The following is a 27,741-nucleotide window of genomic DNA, read 5'->3' as shown; positions in this document are numbered from 1 at the left end:
TTGTGTTGTCACTGGGTTACTGTATGTGGTCACAAATGCTTTACACATTGCCTCTGAGATAAGCCTGTCTACTCGTGCCAAGCTACCAAGGGGGTGAGCAGGGGTTATTTTAGGAGTGTAAACCCCTTATCCTGATTAGAGGAAAGGGTCCCTAGTTGTCACAAGTACCTACCTGTGCCAACTAGAGACCCCCAGATCTAACAAACCCCTTCAATGACGCAGAGCCAGGCTTGGCTCCGCCGTCGGGTTTACAATGTCGGTTTCTGACAGCCAATGCATGCCAGCCTTTCCAACCTGGACTGGCTGACGGAAACTGGCTTTGGGGGCCCTTAGCACTGGTGGAGTGAGTCAGCAAGCCCTCCGGGGATTGCTTCTTGGTCAATGCACAGCAGATCTCAAACAACTCTTCTCGAGATGGTCCATTTCTGTGCAGCCTTCCCTTTTTTTTGCTCCTACACAGCACACAGAGTGTTGGTCCTCCACCCGGAACTCTTTTGCGCAGTCAAGACAGAAGAACAACGCTCTTTTTGGGTCCAGATGGTGGAGTTTCTTCTCCTCTTTAGTGGGATAAGGTGGAGGAAAACAGGTAGGCAAGGTGATACTCAAGGCCCACATGGAAGGAAGTCACAAGGCAGGATGGAGGCATGAGTCCAGAGAGCCAGTTTTTCAGAGTAGAAGATGGTGTAAGGAGGGTGCACCTAGAGTGGCTGCATTTCGCTGACCCACCTGGCCAATGTTATGGCCACAAAAAAGGTAGTTTTGATGCTCCATAGCCTTAGAGGGTAAATATGTAGCGACTCAAATGGTGCACACATCAGAAAGGTGAAAACAAGGATGAGGTTTCACTGAGGCATGATGAATGTCATGGGAGAAGCATATGCTGCAGGCCTTTAAGGAATCTAGCCAAAACAGGTGACATAAATAGAGAAGGTTGGTCTGGCTGCCAAGACATTTGTTTTCACTGCCACCGTGGGCAACGAACGTCCAAGACCTCACTCGCCCTACACACCAACATCGCGAACGAGGCTCCCTCCTCCATAGCCACGGTAAGTAGAGAGACTGGACCAGTGTCAGGTGAAGAGTCCAACCAGCTGGTCTCCATTTCCTCATAATAGTTGTCCTGTTTCTCATTGTGGAGCTGGTAACCATAAGTGTCCATAGATCCTGCCCATTCGTCTCCCTCTCCAGGACTATCTAACAAAGAAGGCACCTGCTCTGCTCTGGGAAGCATGGGCGGGTCATCGCATCAGACGAAGCCCATCCATCTCTGCGGTAGCCGCACAGAGAATGTCAGCACAGCAGAGGGTCTGGACCCACGCGGGTTCTGCTCCAGATCAGGTTCAGTTTCCGCCACTCGCGGGGCCTGGAGGGCCAATGCTTGAAAACCTCTTTAGTTTCTTGTATTTTGTATTTTTGTGGGATTTACCCAACTTCCCTGACAATTTGGAGGGCAGCGATGACTTTCAGGAATGATTCTGCAAACATTCCCGGGACCTTCCCCACGATCGGGACCTCGAGTGTCGTGGACTCAACCAATGTCGGGCAGCGAGGAGATGGAGGGAGCGCTCTCTCAGCGCCTTCTAATACTTGGTGCGGCAGCCCTCATAGGTCTTGAAGTTGTGGTTCTGTTCCAAACACCACAAACACACCAAGTGGGTGTCTTTCATCAACATTTGCTGGTGAAAGGCCCTACATGGTTTGAAACCAGCCAGTTTCTTGGGTGATATAACTCACACAAATTTGTCAAAATGTCAAAGAAATTCAGTCAAAAAGTTGGGTAGCTCAGACCGGATCTACACTATCTGGCATGGAAACAAAAGAACTGGCGTCGGGGCGCCAGGATGGAACCTATATAGGTACCACAAGCGTTACTTCTGACACAGACAACACCAAGCCAAATGAAGCCACCTACCGGTGTACAGGGGCACTACTCACAAATCTTCCAGGTCCTGTCCAAAGTCTGGGGAATATTCTAAGGTAAGAAATCTGCGACTAGAATTCTTCTTCAGATGCCCATGTAGCAGCCTAATGGATATCCAGGACAGGCACTCTGCATGCCACTGGAGTACTAGCTGCCTTTGCTTAGTGGAATAAACCCATAATTCTTCAGGTGGCAGCTTCTGATTGAGGTCTGTCCTTTTCAGCAATGCCTTGCTTTTCTTTCCTCCCGAGAAGTCCAATAAGAGCTGATCGTCCACCTGATGGTCTCTTGTAGGAACAATGTAGAAATGTGAGCAGTCTCATGGGATCCAAACAATGGAGTCTTTCCTCCTCTTTTGAGGATAGGGCAGAGCAAAGAAAGTCGAAAGGGTGATAGCCTACTCGACATGAAACGTTGTTTCTACTTTCCACAGGAATGCGGCTCTAGTCTGCAGCACCAGTTTGCCTATGGAAAAGGGTGTACTCAGTAGCTGGACTGGAAGTGCCTGCAGCCCACTTATGCAACAAGCTGACGTTATGGACCATAAACGGACATTTTTCAGGGTAAAAAAGCTTAGTGAGCAGCTGTGTATTTGCTGAAAGGGGATGCACATCATAAAAGTGAGAACCAGATTCAAGTTCCACTTTGGCATCACAAAAGACTTTGAAGGACGCATATGTTGTAGATCTTTAAGCAACCTCATCACAAAAGGTGATCTGAACAAAGAAGAGTAATCACTCAACAGTAGAAAGCCGAAAGAGCTGCCAAATAGCCTTTAACTGTGCCCAGTGCAAGTCCTTTCTGGTCCAAAGATATAACAAACAACACAACGTCCAATAGTTTGACCTGTAATGCGTCCATATATTGATTGGCGCAAAAGCCACAAACTTGTTCTTGCGCCCGGCTTACACCAACTTTGTGAAGGACACCTAGCTGACAAGATACAATCAACAACTTCAGATGTGAGATCAAAAGGATTCACATGTCACTGTTCAATCTCCACACATGGAGGTACAGGTTGCGCAGGCCCTGATGTAAGACCTTGCCGAGCTGTTGTGACAGAAGATCCTCCCAAAGTGGCAATGATTGTTGAATAAATGCTCCAGTGCTGTAGCCAAAAGATCAAGCTAGAGTTCTCCTCATTGCTGAAAGACACCCAGCACCACCTCTGGGTGTAACTGCCAAAAATGATCAGCTAAGCGTTGGCAGCTGAGTTTGTCGACTTGAGTGTTTAGAGATCCCACCTGGTGGTTCATGACCAGAGAAATGCCCTGGTGATTCAGCCACTTCAAGCAATGCAAAGCTTCCTGGCACAGGACCCAAGCCCCTAGACTGCCCTCCTTGTTGCAGTATCACATGATGGTAATGTTGACTGTGAGACCCTGTACCTGCTTCCCTTTGATGGTTGGCAGGAAGGAAGTCACCGCCAAGCGGATCACCCTAACTTGAACAGACCAAAGTGGAACAAGGTTTCTACTAGAAACTAGAGTTCTTGGATCTCATCCTCCATGAAAAGACCTCCTCAACCCATCTGTGTTGTATCTGTGGCACTGGGACTGAAGTCTGCACCAAAACTGATGCAGAGCCCGACGTGGATTTATGAGGCACAGACGGCACAGAGGGTGAGCCCACTGTGGAAGTTTGGCTGGAGGCCCCTGCAAATCACTACGGCCCAAAGCGCACCAGAGGGAGCCAAAAGTGAAGGATCCTTCATCTCTGAATACAACTATTTTGTTCAACATCAAGTTGGATTCCTTCATCAGGCTGGTTTTCAACCACAACACAACTCTGAAGCTGCAATTCTAGCAGTCATAGATGATCTGAGGATGGATCTGGATATTGGGACTATCCCAGCTCTAATACATTAGACCTGTCTGCAGCCTCCGATACAGCCAACCACAATATTCTATTGGATCAACTGTGGTTGGCAGGCTTTAGAGAGGATGCCCTAAACTGGCTTACCTCCTTTTCGAGAATAGGACTTAGGCAGTGCAACTCAAGCCTTTCAGAGCAACAGATCTAAAGAATGAGTTTGGAGTCCCACAGGGGTCCGCCCTGTCGCCTCATTTATTTAACATTTACATTCAACGCGCCATTAAGAAACTTGTGAAAAGAGGGTGCTGGATTTTCAATTATGCAAATGCCTGTGAGATCCTACTCCAGCTTGATACTTTGGAGCATTTCCAAGATCATTTCAGGAACATGATGCATTTCTTAGTAGCTGGATGAGTCAAAACCATCTAAAATTAAATATGTATAAAACGACAATTGTGGAGTTAGGTCAAAATCCATTTTTATGTACTAACTATTTTCCGCCTTCTGAAATGGGTGTTCTTCCTGTCCATAAACTAGTAGTAAAAAGTCTGGGGTTTTTTGTGGGTCAACATCTCTCTTTTAAGACACTATGTAGTGTGGTGGACTCTAAATGTGTCTTCATGCTAAGAACAATCAGGAAAATCCAACAGTTTTTGACTATGGATGCTATGAGGACAATTATAGCAGCTGTTATTGGTGCCAGAAAATACTACGCTAATAGTATTTATCTTGGACTCCCTGAAAGTGGTCTTAAGAGACTGCAGGTGATACAGAATGTGGTGGCCAGACTGGTCTTCATAATTCCTTATCTGAAGAACTTTCAAGGTCTGCCAATTCAACGGCAAATCACATTTAAAGTCTGCTGCTTAATTTTAAGTCTCTTAAGGTGATGAGCCCAGGGTTCCTGAAAGACTGATTATTAAGATATTCCTCTAAAAGGACTCTTCGGTCGCCATCTTCAAACCTGTTGGTGGTGCCCAGATTTAAGAAAAGTATGGCGGAGAGGCATTGTTTCTCAGTGCTTGGGCATGAGGAGTGGAATGCTCTCCCAATACAAATTTGCTCAATCACTGTATTGGTTCCTTTATGAAAGCACTAAAGATGTGGATATTTAAGCAGACATTTGACTAACAGTCATAGTTGTGTCTTCTTCATTCTTGCTACTTCTCTGGATTGTCAGCACCAGGATACACCGAGGTGAATGTTTTGCGCTTTAGTAACATCTCTTAACAAAACATAACAAGCATGCTGCAGATGCCAAGCATGACCTCACTAACGGCCTTGGCTCATTGCAACGCTGCTGGCAGACCCAGAAAGTCAGGGTGCATCAGGACCAGACTCAGAATTGGCTCTTCATGTATTTGGGAGTGAGCCAGTGGTACATTGATACCCTTGTTCCATCTCTGGAGATTATATACTAGCACAAACCAAATGTATGATTCATCACAGAATCTTCTGGACCCCCCAAAGTCTACATGGACTGCGCCTTTGAGACAGCACCTCTTTTTGGAACTATATTAAAAACTTTGTAAGTCCTTGGATATATGCTTTTCAACTGCTTCTCCTGAATACCTACTGGTCACAAATTCATACCTATTCAAATAGACCAAACAGATAAATGCAATAAAAGACTCACGTTTTAGCATTACTGACCTCTCTGGATCCAACATTAAAAATTAGAGGACAAAGTCTTACTAGAACTTATGCTTATCCTCCAATGCAAAATCAATCTTTCTCAGCAATTGGGAAGACTATTCTAAACTCTACTACGCCACATGGTTAGAATGCTTCTGTTTTTGATGGGTGCAGATAACAATTCATTACAATAAGTTCTAAAGAAAACTCCAGGCAAATCCATTCAGAACACCGTCGACTAATATTTCGACAATACAACGACTCCTTGAATCCGAGTCGTAGTGCACCAGTGTCCTTGTAAATTTGTAGTCAGAAAGTTCTATTCGCAGAAATACTGAATCTACGCATACATTAAGTCGTGCTCCTTTTAAAAGAATTACACATACTTAGCACCTAATGCCTTGCCTCCCTTCTGTCTAAACTCTGATGTTTGTATTATTTACATAATTGTGATTCAAAATGAGGAACTGTATTTCTTTTATGAGTTGATATGGTATGTACTGTCTATAGTCATTATGGACCTACTCCACTTTGTCTTCTTCCAACAGTTTATTTTGTGTTTATAAACTCAATAACATTGTTTTAACACAAAAAAGTGAGGTCATGAGAACAGCATTTGGAGTGGCAGTTCTTTTAGTTTTTCAAAGACCCAACACAAAGCAAGATTAAAATAATGGTATTGCAACTTGCCAGCCATGGAAAAAGTACCTTAGAAATAAAATAAAGACTAGCAAGGTGTTTACTGTCGTCTTGAACAAGCTAAGGGGACAACTTTGTAGGTGCAACAGACTCCCTTCTGCTCATTTATATAGATATAGATCCCAAAGCACCAAGCACTATCTATTCAACAGCACAAGCATCATACATAAACCTGACACTGAATATAAGTGATAAAGAGTATTACCTTTAGTGGGCTTTTCTGCTTGCTTAACGACTGGCGGAGTTTCATTTTTGACCTCTGCTGCTTTGGTTTCTGTAACAGTTGGCTCAATCACAGGAGTACTGGCTTCTACTTTTTCATCATCAGGAAACTTAAACCCAGGCAAAATTTCTTTTAATAGTTTCCAAATCTTGTCATGATACCCTTCCCTAAAGCAAGAGTCAATCAAGAGATTTAGCACTAATTGTAACATAACGGTTCCTAAAGCTTTGAGCTTGTTCAATAGGCTGAGCGCGGTGAAGTAAACAATGACCAATACGAAAGGGAAAACAATGAGGTCTGGCTATTGCATTTATGTAGGAAGAGGTATATAATCTTGTGATGAAAGATAAATTACACCAGTAACATTTGATCATTATATACTACTGTTATTCCAGGGTGTCTTCTTAATAATTATTTCCAACTGTGGAATCCCAAAATCTTTGGAGCATATGAGTGAACTAGCTGCAGCTATATCAAAGATCACCAGGTGCTTCAGACTGCAGGTGAGTGAAATGATAGGAGAGATGGAGGGGGGCCATGAGGAGAGGAAGGTGATGTTAAGGGCAGGTAGATGGAGGGCCTACAACTGTTCCAATAATCTTGTATCTCTGCTGTTCTCTGATGTTAGCAAGCTGATGTAGAAGAGACGTAGGAGGATGGCCCATCTGCAGCCGGAGTTCTGTTAGGAAGGGTGTGGATGACAACGTACTTGCTGTGTCCAGAAAAGTGGGATAGAATGTTGGCACAGGAGGTGATCCAGGTATAAGGTTTGTAATTATTAGATAGTTGGAACGGCACTATAAATATTAGTGGGATCTGCTGACTGCTTTTGGGTAGGGTCCCACTTGGAACTTTCAATAAAGACGGCGTGGGTTACCGGCCACTCATGGTATACCCTTGGAATGTTTTCAATTAGATGGACACAACTATGGGGAGTGGCCTAGTTGTTTGATTTGTTGCTTATCAGTAAAGTTGTCTCTTCTTGTGATATAAATACATTTTGGTTTTTACTGTGTAAAATTAAAACATTACACAACATAACTGGAGGACTACAAGGGAGAGAGATGGAAACTATATGGATTAAGATAACAGATTGAGGGGCGATAAAGCTTGATAGAATTTCATTGTTGTTGGTTGGCTAAAAAATTCAATAAACATTAAATTGAATAAAAAAGGCAAAAACCTAATGTCAACATTCATATTAGACTCAAGATTGGTTCTAGCAACATCTAAAACAGGAACATATCTGATGAAGACGGTAAAGTAATCTTTCACCTAGTAAAGTTCCTGTATACATTTCAGGTAGGGTTTTAAGAAAACCTTCAAGAGAACGCCACTCAATGCATTAACTATCTGGTAATGATTTCCTAACAATGGCAACAACAAAGTATTTGTAATCAGAGATAAATAGCTGCTAGGACATTCACAAAGAGCTTGTTCTTCCAAACAGATACACAAAGTTCTTCTTACTTAAACAAGAGTAACAATAATATGCAGATCTATATCTACTGACCACAAAAAAATATGCCCCTGTGCAATAGACAAAATCACATGGTTTCACCCTTTACACTGACATTGCCTTCAAAGAACACATTACAAAGACAACTAAGACAGCTTAGCACTAACTCTCCCGCCTAAAGAAAGGGAAAGGCAGACCTCAGCTATTTTATGCCGGCCACAGCGCGGGAGCATTGCGGACGCGCACAGCGGGTGCGCCGAAGGCAAGCCCGTCTGTGCACGTCCTTGCCTGGATGGGACCAGGGGCCAGCCATTATGCCCAAATTATTTCTTATTCTCAACAGGAATTAAAACTCCTGCACTCCAGCAAATACCCTCTTAATCCCCCTATTGACATCACACTAATTAAAGAGGGGATAATGGAAGCAAGGGACTCTTTTTCTGAAATTACAATCTCCCCTCATGCTACTGGTATTACCCAAAAACAGATCAGACATACCGACTCCAAAATAACGATCTTTTACCTTAACACTCGCTCCTTGGTGAAACACCAGCTTGACATATTTTATTTATAGGATTCAAACCATCCTGACATCCTATTTCTAACGGAAACTTGCCTGTCACAGCATTCAGCCACGGAAATCTTAACAGCTCTCCCTAATAATTACAACATCTTGCAGGCAAACCGCTCACCAGGGAAAATAGGTGGTGGAGTAGAGCGGCGGCCTCAACCCCTTGATCTGTTTGCTATTATATTCATTGGGTGAACAGTTGGCTCATCTTATTACCAATCATGCAAAAAGTTTACTGATTGATGATTTTAGTTATTGGGCCAACGATACACAGGGTGGACCCCATGCCACAAAATTGACTGACCTACTTAGTGGGCTAAACCTTACTCAGCAGATAACTACAGCCACACACAACAAGGGACACACACTGGCTCAGGTGTGGACTGCTAACATTACAGTATCCGCACCTACTATCTCTCCTTGTATATGGTCAGAACACTTCTTAATTCAGTTCACTATTAAGAACATTACTATGGTAAAACCTCCAAGTATCAAAAGATCATTGGCTAGGAATTGAAATAATGTCAACAGAACCCATCTTTATGCCACATTAGCAAACACAGTTCCAACTAATCAGTCGTCAATTAACTCAAATGAGGAAAACCTCACAGCATGGCTCACAGCAGCAAGCAATGAACATGCCCCACTTATAATAATAATATTAAGATCAGCAAGTCGCCATGAGGCACAAAGATGGTTCTCTCCTGACAAAAAAATTCAAAAACTAGTACTTCGCCAATCTGAAAGAAAATAGAGAATTAGCTATTCCCTTTATAAAAACGAGAGCTATTTAACCCAACTTAAAGAGTATAAAAAGTCAAGCTCCACTGCCAAGGTTACTTACTTCCCTTCAACAATTTTGAGCTCTACCAATAGGTCTAAACAGATATTTTCTATTGTCAACAAAGTATCTGTTCCTGACAGAATTACATTGAAGTCTACACCCTCTCAAGCATTTTGCAATTCCCTCAATTCGTTTTTCATTGATAAAATTGCAACAATAAAAGCTAGTATCCCTCTCTGCCGTCCCTTGAGGTATCGTCTTCAATGCTGGAAAACCTTTGTTACCTTGACCAGTTTTCAGTAATAGACAATCAGACTTTTCTAGATCTCCTGTCTAAAGTAAAGTCGGGTTCACCTACTGACAGCTGCCCGCCTCACATTTAAAAATAAATTTTCACTATCTTTCCCAGACCTGGCCTTGGCACTTCTAAACGATTCACTATCACAGGGCTGTGTCCCGAGAGCTTTCAAAGAAGCAACTGTTGTTCCTCTACTAAAAAAACAGGTGGGCATCCTAAAATTCTGACCAATTACCGGCCTATCTCCCTACTTCCTTATTTGGCCAAGATATTGGAATCTCATGTGGCCAAATGCCTTTGTGCCTTCATTGAGCAGTCTAACTACTTTGATCCCAACTAAGCAGGGTTTCACCCAGTCCATTCAACCAAGGCAGTAATACTTACTGTACTGGACACACTTCGAGAGAAAGCTGATAAGGGCTCCCCCCAGGACTTGGTATTGTTGGATCTGTCTGCGGCATTTGACACGGTCGATCATGGTATCCTGATCGACAGTGTCAGGGCTGCTGGCATTAAGGGTGCAGTGTCCAGCTGGATTGAGTCATTCCTTGAGGATCGCACCCATTTGGTGCATCTCTCCCAGTTCTCTGCACCAAAAATGGAAAAGACATGTGGAGTACCTCAGGGCTCCTCATTGTCCGCTCATTTGTTCAACCTCTACCTTCTCCCCCTACTTCGGTCCCTGAAAAACAGGAAGGTGTGCATTCTGCCCTCTCGTTTACTGACTATGATGTACCTGCTCTGTACTCCACAATGCCCTGTTGATGCTCTGATACTGCATTCTGCCCTCTCGTTTACTGCCTATGATGTACCTGCTCTGTACTCCACAATGCCCTGTTGATGCTCTGATACTGCATTCTGCCCTCTCGTTTACTGCCTATGATGTACCTGCTCTGTACTGCACAATGCCCTGTTGATGCTCTGATACTGCATGCTGCCCTCTCGTTACCTGCTCTGATGTACCTGCTCTGTACTGCACAATGCCCTGTTGTTGCTCTGATACTGCATACTGCCCCTCTCACGTGCTGCCTCTGATGGGCCTGTTCTGTGCAATGGACTGTTGATGCACTTTGCCCCTCTCACGTGCTGCCTCTGATGGGCCTGTTCTGTGCAATGGACTGTTGATGCACTTTGCCCCTCTCACGTGCTGCCTCTGATGGGCCTGTTCTGTGCAATGGACTGTTGATGCACTTAGCCCCTCTCACGTGCTGCCTCTGATGGGCCTGTTCTGTGCAATGGACTGTTGATGCACTTAGCCCCTCTCACGTGCTGCCTCTGATGGACCTGTTCTGTACTGCACAATGCCCTGTTGATGCTCTGATACTGCATGCTGCCCTCTCGTTACCTGCTCTGATGTACCTGCTCTGTACTCCACAATGCCCTGTTGATGCTCTGATACTGCATTCTGCCCTCTCGTTTACTGCCTATGATGTACCTGCTCTGTACTGCACAATGCCCTGTTGATGCTCTGATACTGCATTCTGCCCTCTCGTTGCCTGCCTATGATGTACCTGCTCTGTACTCCACAATGCCCTGTTGATGCTCTGATACTGCATTCTGCCCTCTCGTTTACTGCCTATGATGTACCTGCTCTGTACTGCACAATGCCCTGTTGATGCTCTGATACTGCATGCTGCCCTCTCGTTACCTGCTCTGATGTACCTGCTCTGTACTGCACAATGCCCTGTTGATGCTCTGATACTGCATTCTGCCCTCTCGTTGCCTGCCTATGATGTACCTGCTCTGTACTCCACAATGCCCTGTTGATGCTCTGATACTGCATTCTGCCCTCTCGTTGACTGCCAATGATGTAGCTGCTGTGGTGCCCACTTTGCCCATGCTCACGCATACACTGTGATTTAACCCCTATTTTGTACAATAAAGGTAGTCTATCAGGTCTCGTGGTCTGTCGTTGTCATTCCTGCTTGCGTACTACTAATGTGTATTTGTATTTGCTTCTCATCAGTGGTTTCGGTAACATGACACTCCCCCTCCCTACGTCACGTCCCTTACTGGTATTCCCCTGCAGACAGCCAATGGTTTGTGCCTTACCTGCGTCGTCGTCCATGGTGGGCCATGACTAGGACGTGGTGGATCACGAAGAGCATCGGGAAAGCGTGTAGCGCTGGGTCCATGGTGTTGGTCAGCTTGCGGTGGGTATCTCTGCTATGTCACCTGTCTTCGCAGTGGGGATTCCGCCGTGTTCAGACAGGTTGTTTTTCCGCTGCGGTTTTATGTGTATTTTCCGCCATCTTGATTTGGGGGACGGTCTTCGACGTCAGTACGTACGGCGGGGCCTCCGGATGTGTTCCGTCCGCCACGGTCTCGTGTGTAGTTCGGCGGCGGAGCGTGCTTTTCCGTCGCGGACGGAAATTTGACACGTTTTCCTATCCTGATATGGCGGACGGAGTATCCGCGGCAGGCGGACACGGAAAAGGCTTTTTCCGCCTACTCCAGGGCCGCGGTGGCTCTTCCGTCCGCCATCCTAATGAGCCCATAAATTAGGAAGAGGATGTGGCCTTACGGCTACATAGGTCGACTTCGAAGCTGGGGTACCGGGTTAGAGACTCATCAGGGATGCTCAACATCTAGTGATTCTGGGCAAAACCCTTAATCTCCCAGTGCCTAACAAAAAAAAATGAATGTGTCCGCCTGTAACGCAACTGGTAAACACTTGTATACCTTTGGGTCAAATATTGCGCTGTATAAAACTCTGGAGGAAAAGAAAAATGTCCAGTTAAGGTGTTTCACGCAATAATAATCACCTCAATGCATGGCTCATGAGCTCACAAACGTGGTTATGGATGAGTTCACAATTGTTTGGGCAGCCAATGTAAGTAAAGAAATTATGACTTCCTAACAGTGTTACAATGATACTTACTGGAGCGGAAGAACTTCAGGCATCCAGCCAGTGAGTGAATGCAGAACTGTAAATCTTCCTCTTTCTCTCTTTCCAGAAGAATGCAGTCTGATGTAAAGAAAAAAAGTACACATCAGGTGTATGATAGAGAACATTGCAGGTAAACGAAAACAATATTACATCGAAACTGCAAATTTAATGGTAAATCAATAATAAATAAATGCGGTTAGGACTGCATACACACAAAAATAGTCTTTTTCTTTCCTCAACAGCCAGAGTCAGCTTGTGATTTCCAGATTCCTAGTTCCTGGAAATATGGGACAACCTTCCTCACCTGATCTGCAAAAAGATTCTCACACTGGCATCAATCCTAAAGCAAGGTAGAACCCAATGTGCAGGTGGTAGGAACAAATATACATTTTTGTGGACCTGGGTCTTATTAAATCATCAATCTTTGACCCAGAGCATGAGAGAGAAAGGCAGAAAAGAAAGAAAGAGGCAGATATAGGTAGGAAAATAATGACATAGGGAGATAGGATGAAAAGCACCTGAAAGAGTGCGGTTGAGAGACAGGATGTGTATGGTTCTGGAAGAAAGAGGCATGAGGTTGAATCAAAGCTATAAAATTCTGGCACTCAGTAACGCTGGCAGTGCGTTGCTGGCAGTGCGTTCCTAAGGGAGATTGCTGAATCTGCATAAAACGTTCAACCAAAAATATTCATGGAAGGTTTTGCGATTATTTATTAAACAGGGGCCAAGAAAAAGGGGGATAAAAGTGTGATTGCCCACGTTATGTTCCATAAGAAACATTGTGCTGCGATGCACAAAGAATGGCAGCATGGAATTACAGCAGATTTGGCAAAAAGTTAGAGCATTACTCAGAAAGCACACTTTTGTGATTTGGTATAAATTTGTTTAGTTGTTTTCAAGCAATTTGTATTTAAAGAGGGGCTTGGTTTGGGCATAAATGGCTGGAACGCATTGTGGATGCTGGAACGCATCGTGATTTCTTCACGTCTGTGTCTGCACGCAACGTCGTGGCCATTTTGGGAGTGTTCTGAGTCTCTCAGTTGTTGTGTACTGAGCATTACGGCAATATATCAGCAGTGTTAATTTTCATGAATTGAATTTCAAGCTCGTTTTTATTAATTAATCTTCGCGAATTCAGTGATTCGCACACTAGTAAAGTGCTTCTATTAAGAAATTGTATTTTTTTTATACTACATTCTACAGTGATGTGCACACTGGATTCTCTTAGAGCATATTATTCAGTACAACTGTAATGTGCACACAAATAATTTCTTTGCTACGGTGATATGCACATTTCCTTATTTTGAAGTGCATGTTACATCTTCATTTCAACTGTGTTTTGCATACAATTTAAAGGAAATAATATTAGTTTTCATGGTTACTTGCTACAGTGATATGCACACTTAAGTATTTGCTTATATTGTTATTTATTTATTTAAGTATTTATTATGGCTTCTTCTCAAATTTGTAATCAACCTTCTATTTTCTTGGCGATTCCTGGGAACCAAAATTGAGATGGAAAAAGTGGTTTGAGACATTCGAGAATTATATTGTAGCCATTGATGGATCTGAATTTTCAGCGGAAAGGAAAAAAGCAATTCTTTTTAGTTCTCTAGGAACAGCTGCAACAGAAATATTTAAGAATCTTGTACTCATTGCGCCACCAAGTGGAGGAGGTGATGGATGGAACGTGTTTAAAGAAGCTGTAGCAAGACTTGAAAAACAATTTGAAGATGAGCCTAATGTGATGTTTGAGAGGCATGCCTTTCATAAAAGGTAACAGTCCACTGATGAATCTGTGGAAGATTATGTGGCAGCTTTAAGAGTTTTGGCTGCCAATTGTGAATTTGGAGCTTATGTTGATCTTTCCATCAGAGATCAATTTGTATTTAATTGTGCATCAAAAAAACATACAGGAACGACTTTTAGCTTGTCGTAATCCTACTTTAGCTGAAGTAATTGATTTAGCTAAGGGTATAGAGAGGTCAATTGAATCATCCAAGGTTATTGCTGCGGAAGAAATTAAAAGAAATTAAAAGTTCTTGTAATTCCTCTGTTTGCGCTGTTCAAATGCACAATAAGGGTAATTTAACAAGTAGAGACTTAAGTTGTTTCAGGTGTGGTTCTAAAACACATTTGGCGTATTCTCCTGAATGTCCTGCTCTTAGGAAAAAGTGCGCTAAGTGTGGGAAAATTGGTCATTTTTCTTCTTTTTGTAAAACTCCTAGGAAAAATGTTAGTGCTAATCCTACGGTTAGTAGTGTTCCTAATGTTGATGATGATTTCCAAAAATTAATTATCACAATTTATGATGATTCATTTAATGGTAACATCAATAGTGTCATTATTCCTTTCAAAACTCCTTTAGGGACTGTTCGTGTGGGGAATGTTGCTTTTGAGGCTATGGCTGATTCTGGTTCCCCAGTGACCATTTTATCAGATGTTTTCTTTTATGGAAATTGGAAAGACGTCAATCTTACTGTGTCAGATATTAATCCTAAGGCCTTTGGCAATTTTGACATCAAAATGTAAGGTTTCTTTGAAGATTCTTTGAAGTTTGAAACTCGCATGATATTTACTAAAATTTGTGTGGCAATTGATGGGAAAAATATTATTGGGTGGTATGATTTAGGAAAGCTTGGAGTGAATCTATGTCCAGGTTCTGACCATCCTATTCAATTGAGAGATATTCCCATTAATAATGTTATTTTAGAGAATCCTTTGTCTTCCATTCTTCACAAGTATAAGAAAGTTTTCAAAAATGTTGTGGGAGAAGTCAAGGGATTTTCACATAGAATAAAACTCAAAAAGGGAGCCTTACCTGTACATCATAAGGTTCGGATGGAACCTTTGGGAGTGAGCGATAAACTTAAATTACATCTGTATGATTTGTGCTCCCATGGTATCACAGAGCCTACTGACAGCTCTAAGTGGGTTTCGGCGAATGTTATCGCTCTTAAAAAGAACCAAGATATCAGATTATGTGTACATCTTCGATCACTTAACAAAAATATTGTAGTGGAAACTTATCCTTTGCCCAGAATACAAGAAATGCTGGCAGCTGTCAATAATGCAAGATTTTTTTCAATTATCGATTTAAAATCTGCCTATCATCAGGTAACTCTTGAAGAAAATTCAAAGGACCTTATGGCGTTTATTACTCCGTTTGGTTTATTTAGATTTTTGAGGATGCCTTTTGGCCTGGCATCGGCTGCCAGTGTTTTTCAGAAGTTCATTGAGAATTTATTTCATGGTGTGCAGTCTTTCCAAGACGATATTTTGATCTTTGCTAAAACCATTGATGAGCATAATTCCACTTTGGAAAGAGTTTTGAACACTTTAAACAACAAAGGCATGACTGTGAGTAAAGAAAAGTGTAAATTCTTGGTTAATGAAATTAACTATTAAGGTCACAAAATCACTCCTGATGGTATTTTCCCTAAAGAGGATATTATTAGCAATCCGCAGAGTGCTAGTAAGCCACAAGATAAGGACGCATTACACTCATTTCTTGGTTTAAGTGAATAATATGCCAAGTTTGTCAAGGGCTATGCTTTTGTTGTTGAGCCACTTAGACAACTACTCAAGAAAGGGTCAAGGTTTGTGTGGACGGATATTCATGATAAAGCTTTTGGAAATGTAATTAAACTCATTGCTAAGGCACCTGGTCTTAATACTTTTGATCCTGAAGGGAAGTCATTTGTTACTGTTGATGCAAGCACTATTGGACTGGGTGCAGTTTTCACACAAATGGTTAATGGAAAAGAACGGGTGATTTATTTTATCCCTAGAGGTTTAAGAGGGGCTGAAGTTCACTATAGTACAATTGAGAAGGAGGCTCTGGCCTGTGTATGGGCTGTAGAAAAGTTTAAGATTTTTTTGTGGGGAAGACCTTTTGTCCTGGTGACGGACCATAAACCTCTTGTTTACATGATGGATGGTGTCAGAAGTGGTAAGGCTTCATCTAGATTGGTTAGGTTAATTGGGTATACAACGGTAACCACGCATTTTTTACAACGCGGTACCGTTACCACGCTAATTTTACCACGCAAGTCGATACAACGACTTGCGCTGGGGGGCGCTCCAGGATAGTAAATATATTAATTTACTATCCAACTCCTTTCCCTAGAGTCCACGGGGACTGGAGTTGGAATAGTAAATTAAAAAATTTACTATCCAGCGCCCCTCCACACAAGTCGTTGTAACGACTTGCGTGGTAAAAGTAGCGTTGTAACGGTACGCGTTGTAAAAGTACGCGTGGTACCGTCATATATCCGGTTAATTGCTAGGCTGCAGGAATTTAATTTTGAGATCCAGCATATTCCAGGAGGATTTTTTTTACTGCAGACTGTTTGTCTAGATTACCTCCAGTCAATGATTTTTGTGATGAAATTGTGGATCTACATGAATGTGTAGTAGCTTTGATTGATGCTGTGGAGTCTTGTAATTTTGGTATTGATGAGAAAGAATGGAATGATCATGCCATCAAAGATAGTTTATTGGCCAAAGTCAAATTTCATGTTGTTAATGGATGGCCTTCTATAAAAAATTTAGAATGACCTCTGAGAAGTTTTGCGCAGGTTGCTGAGGAACTGTCTATTGAGAATGACATTTGATTAAGACATGAATTGTTTGTTCCACCAGCTAGTCTTAGGGAGAAGATCATTAGTTTGGCACATTCAGGACATCCAGGAGTATCTGGAACAAAGAAATTACTCAAGTGTCATTATTGGTGGCCTGGTTTGGATGCTTCTGTTGAAAAGTTTGTGGATAATTGTTCAGTTTGTGTTAAGTCAGACTAACACTGGAAAGTGTCTACTGAACCGTTGTCTATTGGGGATGGCCCTGTAGGTCCTTGGGAAAAGCTTTCTATTGATTTTTCAGGACCTTATGAGTGTCTTGGCAGAGAAAAAAGGTTTTTAATTGTTCTTAATGATGATTTCTCTAAGTGGTTATACTATTCTTTTGTTGAGCATCCTACTACTGATGAGGTCAGATGTTTCGTGGATAAAATTTTCAGGATTGAAGGGGCACCTGTCTCTATTATGTCTGACAATGGTGTTCAGTTCATTTCAAATAAGATGCAAATGTTTTGGGAAAAATTTGGTGTGTCTGCAAAAAGAGCTCCTCTTTATAGTCCTCGTTCTAATGGTCAAATTGAGAGAGCAAACAGATTTTTCAAAGAAGGTATTCAAGCTGCTTTGGAAAGCAAACTTGATGTTTTTGAATATTTAAAAGAAAAGATATGGAGTTATCACTTAACTCCTAACTCCAGTACAGGAGTTTCTCCTTATATTTTAATGAGAGGTAGACAAGCAAGATGTTTGTTTATGCCTCTAGTGAGCAAAAGTAACAATTTTAGAGATAATTTTGAAAGTTCTGTTATTAAAGCTAGAAACAACATAGCTATTGCTCGCATGTCTGAAAAGACTTATCATGATGATTCTCATCATTGTAAAAACAAAAGTTTAAAAGTTGGTGATTGGGTGAGAATTGTTAAACCTTCTTTTACATCCAAAGGCATGTCAAAATGTACTGTACCTTTTCAAGTGGAAGATGTCACTGAGTCCACAGTTTTACTTAAGGGTAAAGGGTGGTGGAGCAAAAGTTCAGTGGTTATCCTCAAACCAGGTCAAGAACATTTTGTTTTTAAACGGAATATGGGGATGATATGTGGTTTGATGATGAGTACTGTGGTCCATTACGAACTGAGCAGTTTGCTTATTCAAGTGATGATATTGGGAATACTGTTCATTCAAATGTTGATCTTGATTTGGATACTTCTGTTCATGATGGTAATGTTGGTGCAAGTGCAAGTTCATCTGTACATGGTTTACATGATTCACTTAGGAGAAGTGTAAAGTTGCCAAAGAAATTAGAAGATTATATTTTAGATTAATTTTGTTTTGTGTTATTTTAATTTATTTTATTTTATTGTGAAAAAGATACATGTGGTAATATCTTTCTTCTCTTTCTTTTGTAGTTCTGCATATTTTAGATCTTTGTGTGTTGTAGTTTCATTGACATCATATAGAATGTTAGGTATGTAATGTAGAACTAAATTGTTGTGGAGCTAGGTTCTAGTCCAGAGAAGCAGTTGGAGCTGATCTGCCTAGACGCATTAACTTGTGCACCAGTGGGTCTTTTGATACTTTAAAATAAATATAATTTTAACCTTAAATTGCTTCCTCCTCTCTTTACACTGTGCTTCCTGGGGTGGACCAATTCCCGTGAACCTACAAGTCGTGCAGGTGGGCACCCCCCGTCCATGGAAGCGTCTGATGTCATTACCAACTTTGGTTTTGTCGTGAGGAAAGGAAGACCTTGGGAAAGGTTTTCCCTGACTGCCCACCAGGACAGTGCTGAAATCACCACCAGTGTGACTGAAATGAGGTCTTCGAATGAGCCTTAAGATTGAGTCCATTGAGCATCCAGCTGCTCCTGAAGAGATCTCATTCTTAGGCGGCAGTGCAGAATCAGCGGAATACAGGAGGACAAATTCCTGCATTGATTTGTATGTCCTTATTGAAACTCACTTTTTTCTCAGACAGGCATTGTACTGTCTTCTGGAGGTGTAAGATCCTTTCTTTTGTTGGGAAAGCTTTTGAAAGCGTGGCATCCAGGTTTACTCCTAGGAATACTATCGACCTGGAAGGAGCCAGAGAGGACTTTTCCCTGTTGATTCTGAGACCCAGGGAGTGAAAGAGACAAACACCAGCGTCTGTCAATCTTCTGGCATCCTGGAAAGATGGAGCTTTGTTTAACTAGTCACCCAGGTAAGGGAACACCTGATGACTGGCTTGTCGCAGAAAGGTCGTCACATGAGCCAAGCATTTGGTGAGGACTCTTGGAGCCGACTTTAAACCAAAGGGCAGCACCTTGAATTGATAATTGCACACTGCCACCTCGAACCCGAGAAAATAAGGATGTTTTTGATGTATGGAAATATGAAAATGTGCGCCCAGATGATCCAGGGAGGACATATAATCCCTCGCATTGATGAACTTGTTCAACGTCCTGAGATCCATTATCTGCCTCCATTTCCCCGTCTTTTTCTTTATCAAGAAAAAGTGAGAATAGACCCCAGATTGCACTAATCGAGGGGTACCTCTTTGATTGCCTGCTTGGCGAGGAGCAATTTGACTTTCTTCTTGAGGATTTGCAGATGAAGATGGGAAGTCCTTTGCAGAGGCAAATTTAGGGACAGTTGTACAAATGTATGAGTGTGACGATGGCGGAATATGTCTAACACCCTTTTATCGGAAGATAATAAGCTTCCATTGATTGAAGACTTTGGAGCAAGTGGGGCCGAATTGAAGTGGGACTACGGTAGCAGGGGCCTGCGGATCCTCATTACATCTTATTGGAGCCGTTAGCCCTACCTCCTGATGGTGGGCGTCGAAGCTCCGCTGCTCTAGGGTAGGCTGGTGATGAGGTTTGTCAAAAGGGCTGCGAAGTGTACTGAGAGCAAAACCCCTGCTGATAATATGGCTGGAAATGTTGCTGAAGCTGAGGCAGAGAGAGATATTGACCTCTGCCTCCACCCAGAAGGAAGCACACTTTTTCTGCTACAGATTTGTCAAAGCTTTAGCCGTATCTGACTTGATCGACTGCAGGGCTTTATCTACATGCTTGCCAAAGAGAAATTTGCTGTTGAATGGCATATCCAATACTTTGGCCTGAACCTCTGGGAAGAACATGGTAGCTTTCAGCCACCCCTGCCGTCGCAACACTTCTGCTTTCGTCATCTGCCTGAAGGCTGCCGACGAAAAATCCAGGGCCACATCAATCATCTGGGAAGAGGCTCTCTCTCCTTCCAATAGCACCTCCCTTGCTTCTTTTATTTTGCCCTTGGGAACAAAATCCAGCAAGGCAGAGATGTCGCACCACATCTGGCGGTTATACCTCCCAAGGATAGCCATGGCGCCGAGGCCCAGATGGCAGTGGCTGCCAAAGCAGAGAATCTTTTGCCAATGTTGTCTACTCAGCACCCTTCCTTGTCAGGTGGAGCCGCACACAGAGAAGAAGGATTTTTTGATCTCCTCTGAGCAGCTCGCATAATAAAAGAATCAGGCCGAGGGTGACCAATCAGGCAAACAGGAGAGTCCTCGGGTGCCATGTACTTCTTGTCCAGTTTTGGCACCACCGCAGGTATAGAAGCTGGTGTATTAATTACCTTCAGGCCCTCTTGATATAAGAAGTCAACAATGGGGATTGATCAAGTGGATCACTGCATTGTAGGATTAAAGTAATATAAGAAACACTCTGTCTGTGTTTGGTGGCTTAGGAAGGTCAAAGTACCTAGAAGCGCATTCCAGCAGATTGTGGAACCCGCCAATATCTGCAGATGGGGAGTCAGCTAGAGGCGGAGTGGGAGAAGGTGGAGTAGGAGCCACGTTGTCAACACATTCATCATGGGCATCAGGGTCCAACTGCAACTCCCCTTCCTCTAGTTGGTGATCATCGATATCTTGAATTAGTTCAGGAATTTCCATAGATGGGGGAACGGTCTTGCTGTTTGGCAATGTAGGCACCACCATTGACACATGAATAGGAGCCTTCTGGACAGGAGGCGGCTGCTGAGCAGAGTTCGCCTAAGGAAACCTCTTGTAATAATCATTTAGCATCAAACTGGGGTCCGTAACTAATGAAACAGGCATATTTGAGTTTGTTTTTCCTGTTCCTCATAAGGGTATTGCTCCTGAAATGCATCCAAACGTTGAGCACTGAGATGCCCTGGATCAGAGAATGAATAATTTGCATCCAAATAAGTATATGGGTCATCCATTTCCTATTCTTCCTCCGAGTTGTGACACTTAACCCTGAGTTGTGAGGGATTGTATGCAGGGCCATAAGGATCATCATCTTTAGATTCTTGGAAATCCAGGAGAAGAGTAGGAGGTAACGGAGAGATCTTTGAAAGGTCCTATAGAAGAGGAGGAATCAGCTTTAGAAGCAGGTTGTCATTTTCCCTCGTCGATGAGATCGTCAATGGGATCGTCGACAGAATAGCTGACTGTGGCGGTTGAAGAGTCATCGACGGTGAATGAACCTGCTGAACCATCAACGGTAAAGCCCTCGTCGATAGAGACGGTCTACCGCAGCCAATGATAGTGACACTACCACTGCCATTGTCGACGAAGCCGCCTTTGTTGTCTTGATTGCCGGCATAGTCGCTGACGGTGATTTCTTCATCGATGGGTCCATCGACAAGTGGGTTTTCCCAGCTGAGGATTCCCTGGAAGAAGTAGGAGGTGACGGCGGTGGAGTAGAACCAGACCTCTGGTGAGAAGAAGAGGAACTGGGCTGTTCTTTCTTAGCCCTTTTTTTCCACAACCCTCTCTTTACTCTGAGACCCTGATCACTAAGGGTCTTTAAGCAAAGAGGAAAGCCCTTCTTCCTTTCTTTTTCTGGAGGATATATGCGTTTCTCCTCAGCCTCCAAGTCAGAGCTTTTTGCCACTTTCTTCCCCTGCAACCAGAGAAGCTCCTACCTTCACGGTCTTAGAGGGTTTTAGAGGGTTTTATGAGGAAGTACAACAGTAATTGCATTCTCTGGGCTTGTGGTCTGGATACAGGCAATAAAGATACTCCTTATGTGGGTCCTCAGACTATAGCTGGACTTTCCACAAGTCTTACATGGCCTAACAACCCTTTTTTAGACTGACATAATGAAGGAAAAGTAGGTACTCACACTTCTGGAGTGTACCTCAGAAGAAGACTGAAGTGAAGAAATGAACTGCTAGCTGAAAGTTCAAAAGGGCAACAGTCGAAACACTGTGACTGAGCAGAGTTCAGGGAGACTCCCTAACACACGATGTGTGGTAAGAAATCTGAGGTTTGGCAGTCCTGCAGGGGAAGGATATTCTATGGTCAATGCTCTTATTGGCTGGAGTTTGGATGTTTTAAAACAATGATAATAGGTTGCTAAACGTTACTGAATTCATATGGGCATTTGAATGCTGAGTTTTAATACTGCTATTTTACTATTACCATGGGACTCCCACCATGATGACAGGTAAGATTCAAGCATGTGAATCTATAAAAGATACAATACTTGAGAACCATAATTTCTATGACAAAACAAACCCCCATCTTTTGCTCAAATCTAACAGAAATGCTTTAAGTTTTACAGCTCTGATTAAATCAAGATGGTTTCAAGTGTGTCACAGTTTTGTCATGAATACAGAATTTTAGTGCTCTAGTTGGTCATTAGAGCACTGTGGAAAGCTGCAATAGAACACCGGAGAATCAACTGACAGGCTGCTGCATCGGTTAAAAGTACATGTTTTACACAGACTTTATTGTCACATTGCTGAGGAAGATAGTGTGAACAAACAGAAAATATGCTATCATTTTATATTTTGGAGCACCTTCCATAATTTCTCAGAAAACCACGAATGAAGTTGGTGTTTTTTCCAAACACGGTTCATCAAATACAAGCAGAGTGCCTGAATTTTTTAAACAGTAAAATAATCTGAGAACTTGCCAGAATTTCCAGAATTACCAAAACCAAAAAGGTTTATATTATGAAGAAAATCTGTTATCACCCTTTGTACATGCTCTTTTTTATGACTGTTAAAACCTTCCATTCTCTACAATGCTTTACAGACACACCTAAACATTCCAGAATGGAGCTGTGGTGGACAAACTATTTTTAAGTGTTGCACAGACTTAACACAGTGCCAACGTTAACAGAGAAACAATAAATACTCTTTCATTAAAAAAATGTAAAACATTAAACATGTCATTGAGTCTTTTTTTGAGACATTTTCATGGTCACAAAGTGCAGTTATAGAAACAACCACAAGGGGGTCCCTGCACTCCAGCCGAAGAGCATACAGCTCCAGCTTAGCTCAAAGTGACTCCCCTGGGGTTATGGATGACCCAAGAGACTGTCTGCAATTCTTTTAATGGACGTGGGTGGGGCTGCTACACTCCTAGTAGCCCTCCACAACATTACAAAAATGCTTGGTGGTTTCCCTGCCCCTTCTAGTGACACAACCAGAAACCAAAAACATTATTAAAAATAACTTGTGGGGCATTATGGGGCAGGGAATAAATATTCAGCACCTGCCAATCATTTATTATTCTTTCTTTTTTGTAGGATCCCCAGTGCTCACCCCTGGCACCCACAACATGGACAAATGTTGGGTGATCCCGTGGGGGAACCCTTAGACCCCCACAGTCCATGCCGGCTCCCCAGCCAGCAGCTATCATGGTTGCGGGCAGAGCTGGGAAATATTTGTTTACAGTGTGTGCTCCAATGCCCAACCTGGGCACCCACAACTAGCAGTTATCCAGGGTGAGGTGGGAGCAAGCTCCGTTCCTTTGTTCAGGCCCAGGTGGGAACAGTTTTTCTATGCTCCCGCTGGGCAGGAGCAAAGATGCACCCACTCTAACTGAAAAGGAACGGCAGTGTCTATGGGGATGGGGATGGGGTCCATGGGATGCTTCTCTCTTTAGCCACCAGGGGATGGGGTCCCAGGGTTCTATGAATGGTTCAGAGAGAGAGGGGCCCATGCCCCCTTCCTTAAATGTCAAACGCAGCCTCAGAGAATGTAGTTTTCTGGGCCTCTATGAGGCATGGGGAGGGGCTGAATCGCCCTCCCCTAAATAGGAATGGTGGCCCCCCGAGTGGTGTTCCTGGGGCCGGGGCACTGCATGCACCCTGCCCTAAATATGAACGTCGGCCCTGAGGGATAGTGTCCCCGGAGCCTCCATAAGGCTCATGGAAGGGGTCCACTTCCCCAAAAGAAGCCATTTTGATGGGGCCCCCCAGGCCCTGGCCCACCGGAAGGATGTTACTTATAAAAAAGGGCGAAAGCCCATGATTTCTTTTTTTTTACAGGACCACAGATTAAATTACATCTTTGGCCCCTCTGAGACCTCCCACCATTCCTACGGCCAGCAGGGTACCCCTAGCCTCTCCCCTATATTTTTTTGTTTTTTCACAGAACAGGGAACAGAGTCCCAGAGTCCTAACGGGATTGCTGCCACATCATTGTTGATGTGCTGGTAGCCAATAGATCTGTTGGATCCATGCACCCTCCGCAGCAGAATATATACATACATTTTGAACATTCATTTTTTAAAATCGACAAAACAGATTCACACCAAATCACAAAAGGCAGGCTTTCTGAACCAAGATCTAGTTTTATGCCAAACTTGGTATAATTCTGTTGAGTCATTTTTGCGGTATCGCCGTTAAATTTTCTTATGGAAATTGTAATTAGGAAAACACATTGTGTGCCCTCAACCCCACACACACACCAACACACTTTCTTTTTCTTGGCCCCCGCTTGAAGGATCACCTCAAAACTTTCCAGTTTACATACTGCACCAAAAACCTAGAGTGAAGCAGTCATGACCTCCAGCCATTTCTATAAAATTGCATTCAGGAAGGCACTACTAGCTTCTGTAGACATATGCTACAAACCCTGAAATAGTGTATTGCTTGATTTTAGACCAATATAGTCTTGAGGAAGGGTATAAAGCGCAAAGAAATAGTTAAAGGATCAACCTACGTGACATTCGCAAGTTTGATGAGAGCTTTAGATAACAGCATTGGCCAAAGTTCCGCTTCTAAATTGGTGGCCGGAAGCAACAGTTTGTTGTCTTCACTGAAGGGCATGGTATCATCCACAGTGATCTTGCGCCAGCTACCCTAGAATTAGCAGTAAGAAGAGAACAAGCAGATTAAAGCTATGGAACTCAGAAATAGAACCGGATATTCAAAACAAACTTGCAATTTCTCCTCCAACACCCCCCAAGCACTTACATCCTGTGTCCCTGCTGTGGCAGCAGTGAAATTGCCGATGAGTTAATGACCATGAGGAGAGACAAAAATGGCAACCGGAGTTTTAATAAATACATCTTGTGTGACGGGGAGTGAAATCTCCCACTAATTTAGTAGCCGGCACGTGTTAATTCAGTCTCTTCTCCAGTCACTTCACTTAATTATTGGTGCATGAAGTCTTAACACACTACTTATTCCAAACGAACAGACACACCACTTGCTTTGACTTTTTTCGCACATCTGCAAAGCATATTATTAGGTTAGAGAATGCCAACGTTAAAATGCATTTATAATCTATGTTTCAAAAACGTTGCTAATGTCGCGTTAACGTACGTGAGATGAGCAAGAACATGACATTTTCAGTATTAAAAAAAACATTTTTCAAAAGGCAGGTGGTGGACATATAAATCACATGTCCCTGGCCACTCACAGGGCCTTATTGTTGCCATACAGAGGATATTAGCCCTGGAATTCAGTTTCTGCATATGTCCGTACACAATTGGAGAGAAGTAGCAGAAAATTTAAAAACGATATGTTCTTCTACCATCACAAAACCCAATAAATGTATCAGTACTTCTTATTTGCACTATTTTATTAAAATTGACGCATTATTTAGCTGTTTTTCTTTATTGATGGGTGGGCACTGTTTTCGATTTATACTCTATGAAGTTAAAGTACAACTCAGAGGCCGTCATAATGAGACGTCCAAAATTAGTCCTGCTATTTCCAGAAAAAGAACTGGAATTCTGAGTTTTTGGAGAATAGCATTCAGGGGTAGGACTTATAGTGCTGATTTATTTATGTTTCTCCACGAATTCCTCCTGAAGACTTTGCCTGCTTGTAGTAGGCAAAATCTCTGGGTGTAACACCACAGAGATTCGGTGTTCACCCAAAACTTATCAGTCTGACGACCACTAACTCTTTTCCAGCCCAGTCAGAATTATCGGGCGACTCGTAATATTGGCCAACGTGGTTTGCATAGAGCAGCATGTTTAAAGCAGCTAGTTATCTACATGTAATGCCCTCTGAGAAGTCTGATTGGACGTTTTTTACATGTAAAATATCAATATGTACCCTTTTCATGCATTTAGGATCCTATCCTCTTCCAGTTTAGATTCCAAGTGTTTCTTTAAGGCAAGAATGTCTACACCTGTTGAAGGAGGAAGAGGCGATATTCATCCAGGAGGTAGCAAAATACTGAGGCATAAAAATGCTCAGTGATGTACTAACTATCACTTTCCTTAATGTGATAAAGGTGGCTTCTACCACTTTGAATTTGTGCAGAAACATTGTGGGTGATGGGGACCTTTTGGAATGAATGAATTAGGGGACTGCTCTCTTCAATGTCGACAGCCCACATTCTCAGGGTGGAAGACACCTCACGGACAGCTTCTACTATGCGAATGGATACCCCCCACCTATCTGGGTGCTGCTACCCAATCAATGCTTTCTGACAACAATTACAGTCGTGCTGAAACACAGCAGCGGCTCCGCCACAATAACCAAGGAGTGCGGCCTCACTGCCTGATGCGGAGCCAGCAAATAAAACGATGTTCTAGCGTCGTTTTATTTTTCGTTTGCCAGCTCTGAGCCAGCTTGTGAAGTGAAGGACGGGGCATGGGAGGGTGGAGGAGGAGTGCTTGTGCACTCCCTATGTGCCAATATGTGTTTGGCCGGCCCTCTCAGGCTGACCAAAACACACATGCGCACTTAGGGTTCTCCAGCCCGGCTGCATTCCCACAGACTCCCTGACTCTAGCAGAGCGTCTTTCCAGCCCGCTCAAGCCAGGGGGATTGGATGGGAGTCTGTCCCAAGGGCTGCTGGGACCAGGCAGATGACAGCAGGAGTGACATGTGAAGCGGCTTCAGGTAAGTTATTTTCTTTAATTATTACTACCATGCCCCCTGAGCGCTACCCCATGCGCTTTCCCCACCCGCCTCACCACCCTTTGTTAGTGGCGGCCACCACTGCTGAAACAATGCTCTGAGGTTTAGAAGGAAGGGGAGACGCCTTTCACGTCACTCGTTCTTCTGAATCACAATGAGTTGCAAAGCGCACATTGGGCATTGGAAAGTAAGTTCTTTAAAACTATCTTTTTACCTTGTTGGTTTGGATTTTGCAGACACAAAACTGGGATTTTGCGACCACAAGACCTTTTAATAAATCAGACAATATATTTTGAGTGCCCTGCCATGCCACATTACACAAGTCTGTGCATGAAAGTCAACATAGTACTGCCTGCAGGTCTGAAACCTAGACACTAAAACTCACCTCCTCCTTACCTCAGTTTAATATCTGTGTTCTATTTAACCCCTTGACCGCGGCGAAAATTCCTCACTGTTACGGAATAAACTTACGCTTCTCTTGAGTCCAACTCCACCTTTTTTGCTGGATTACTCACTGACCATGATCACATCACCAAAAGAAAATAAAGGAATATCTTCTACTCTTTGTCATCATCACGCTTATTGTGTAGTTAATCAAAACCATTAGATCAGATCAACAAGAATAATAAAACATTATCTATTTAAAAAATAATATTTTTAAAAAGCTAATATTTAAAATACGCTACCAGGGTCTGGCAATACAGAAGCAAAAAACAATTAGTCACTGGCGATTACCATTGCAGTGTTGTTATTTTTCCACCA

The 27,741-nt window shown here is 42.9% G+C and overlaps 1 protein-coding gene across 2 annotated transcripts in view; it reads right to left on the bottom strand.

Moving 5' to 3' along the window:
* ADGB (androglobin) overlaps positions 1–27,741 on the bottom strand; it is a 1,448,570-nt gene that overhangs the window by 1,152,008 nt on the left and 268,821 nt on the right. For both annotated transcript variants that reach the window (XM_078649209.1, XM_078649210.1), the window contains exons 6-8: positions 24,822–24,961; positions 12,287–12,373; positions 6,276–6,460 (exon numbers count right to left, since the gene is read on the bottom strand). In XM_078649209.1, coding sequence (XP_078505335.1) covers positions 6,276–6,460; positions 12,287–12,373; positions 24,822–24,961 — 412 coding nt within the window. The remainder of the gene's footprint in view (positions 1–6,275; positions 6,461–12,286; positions 12,374–24,821; positions 24,962–27,741) is intronic.

This window comes from Lissotriton helveticus, chromosome 6 (assembly GCF_964261635.1).
Source record: "Lissotriton helveticus chromosome 6, aLisHel1.1, whole genome shotgun sequence".
Classification (NCBI taxonomy): domain Eukaryota; kingdom Metazoa; phylum Chordata; class Amphibia; order Caudata; family Salamandridae; genus Lissotriton; species Lissotriton helveticus.
Note: the sequence above shows the minus strand (reverse complement) of the source record. Positions and strands in the feature narration are given on the sequence as shown.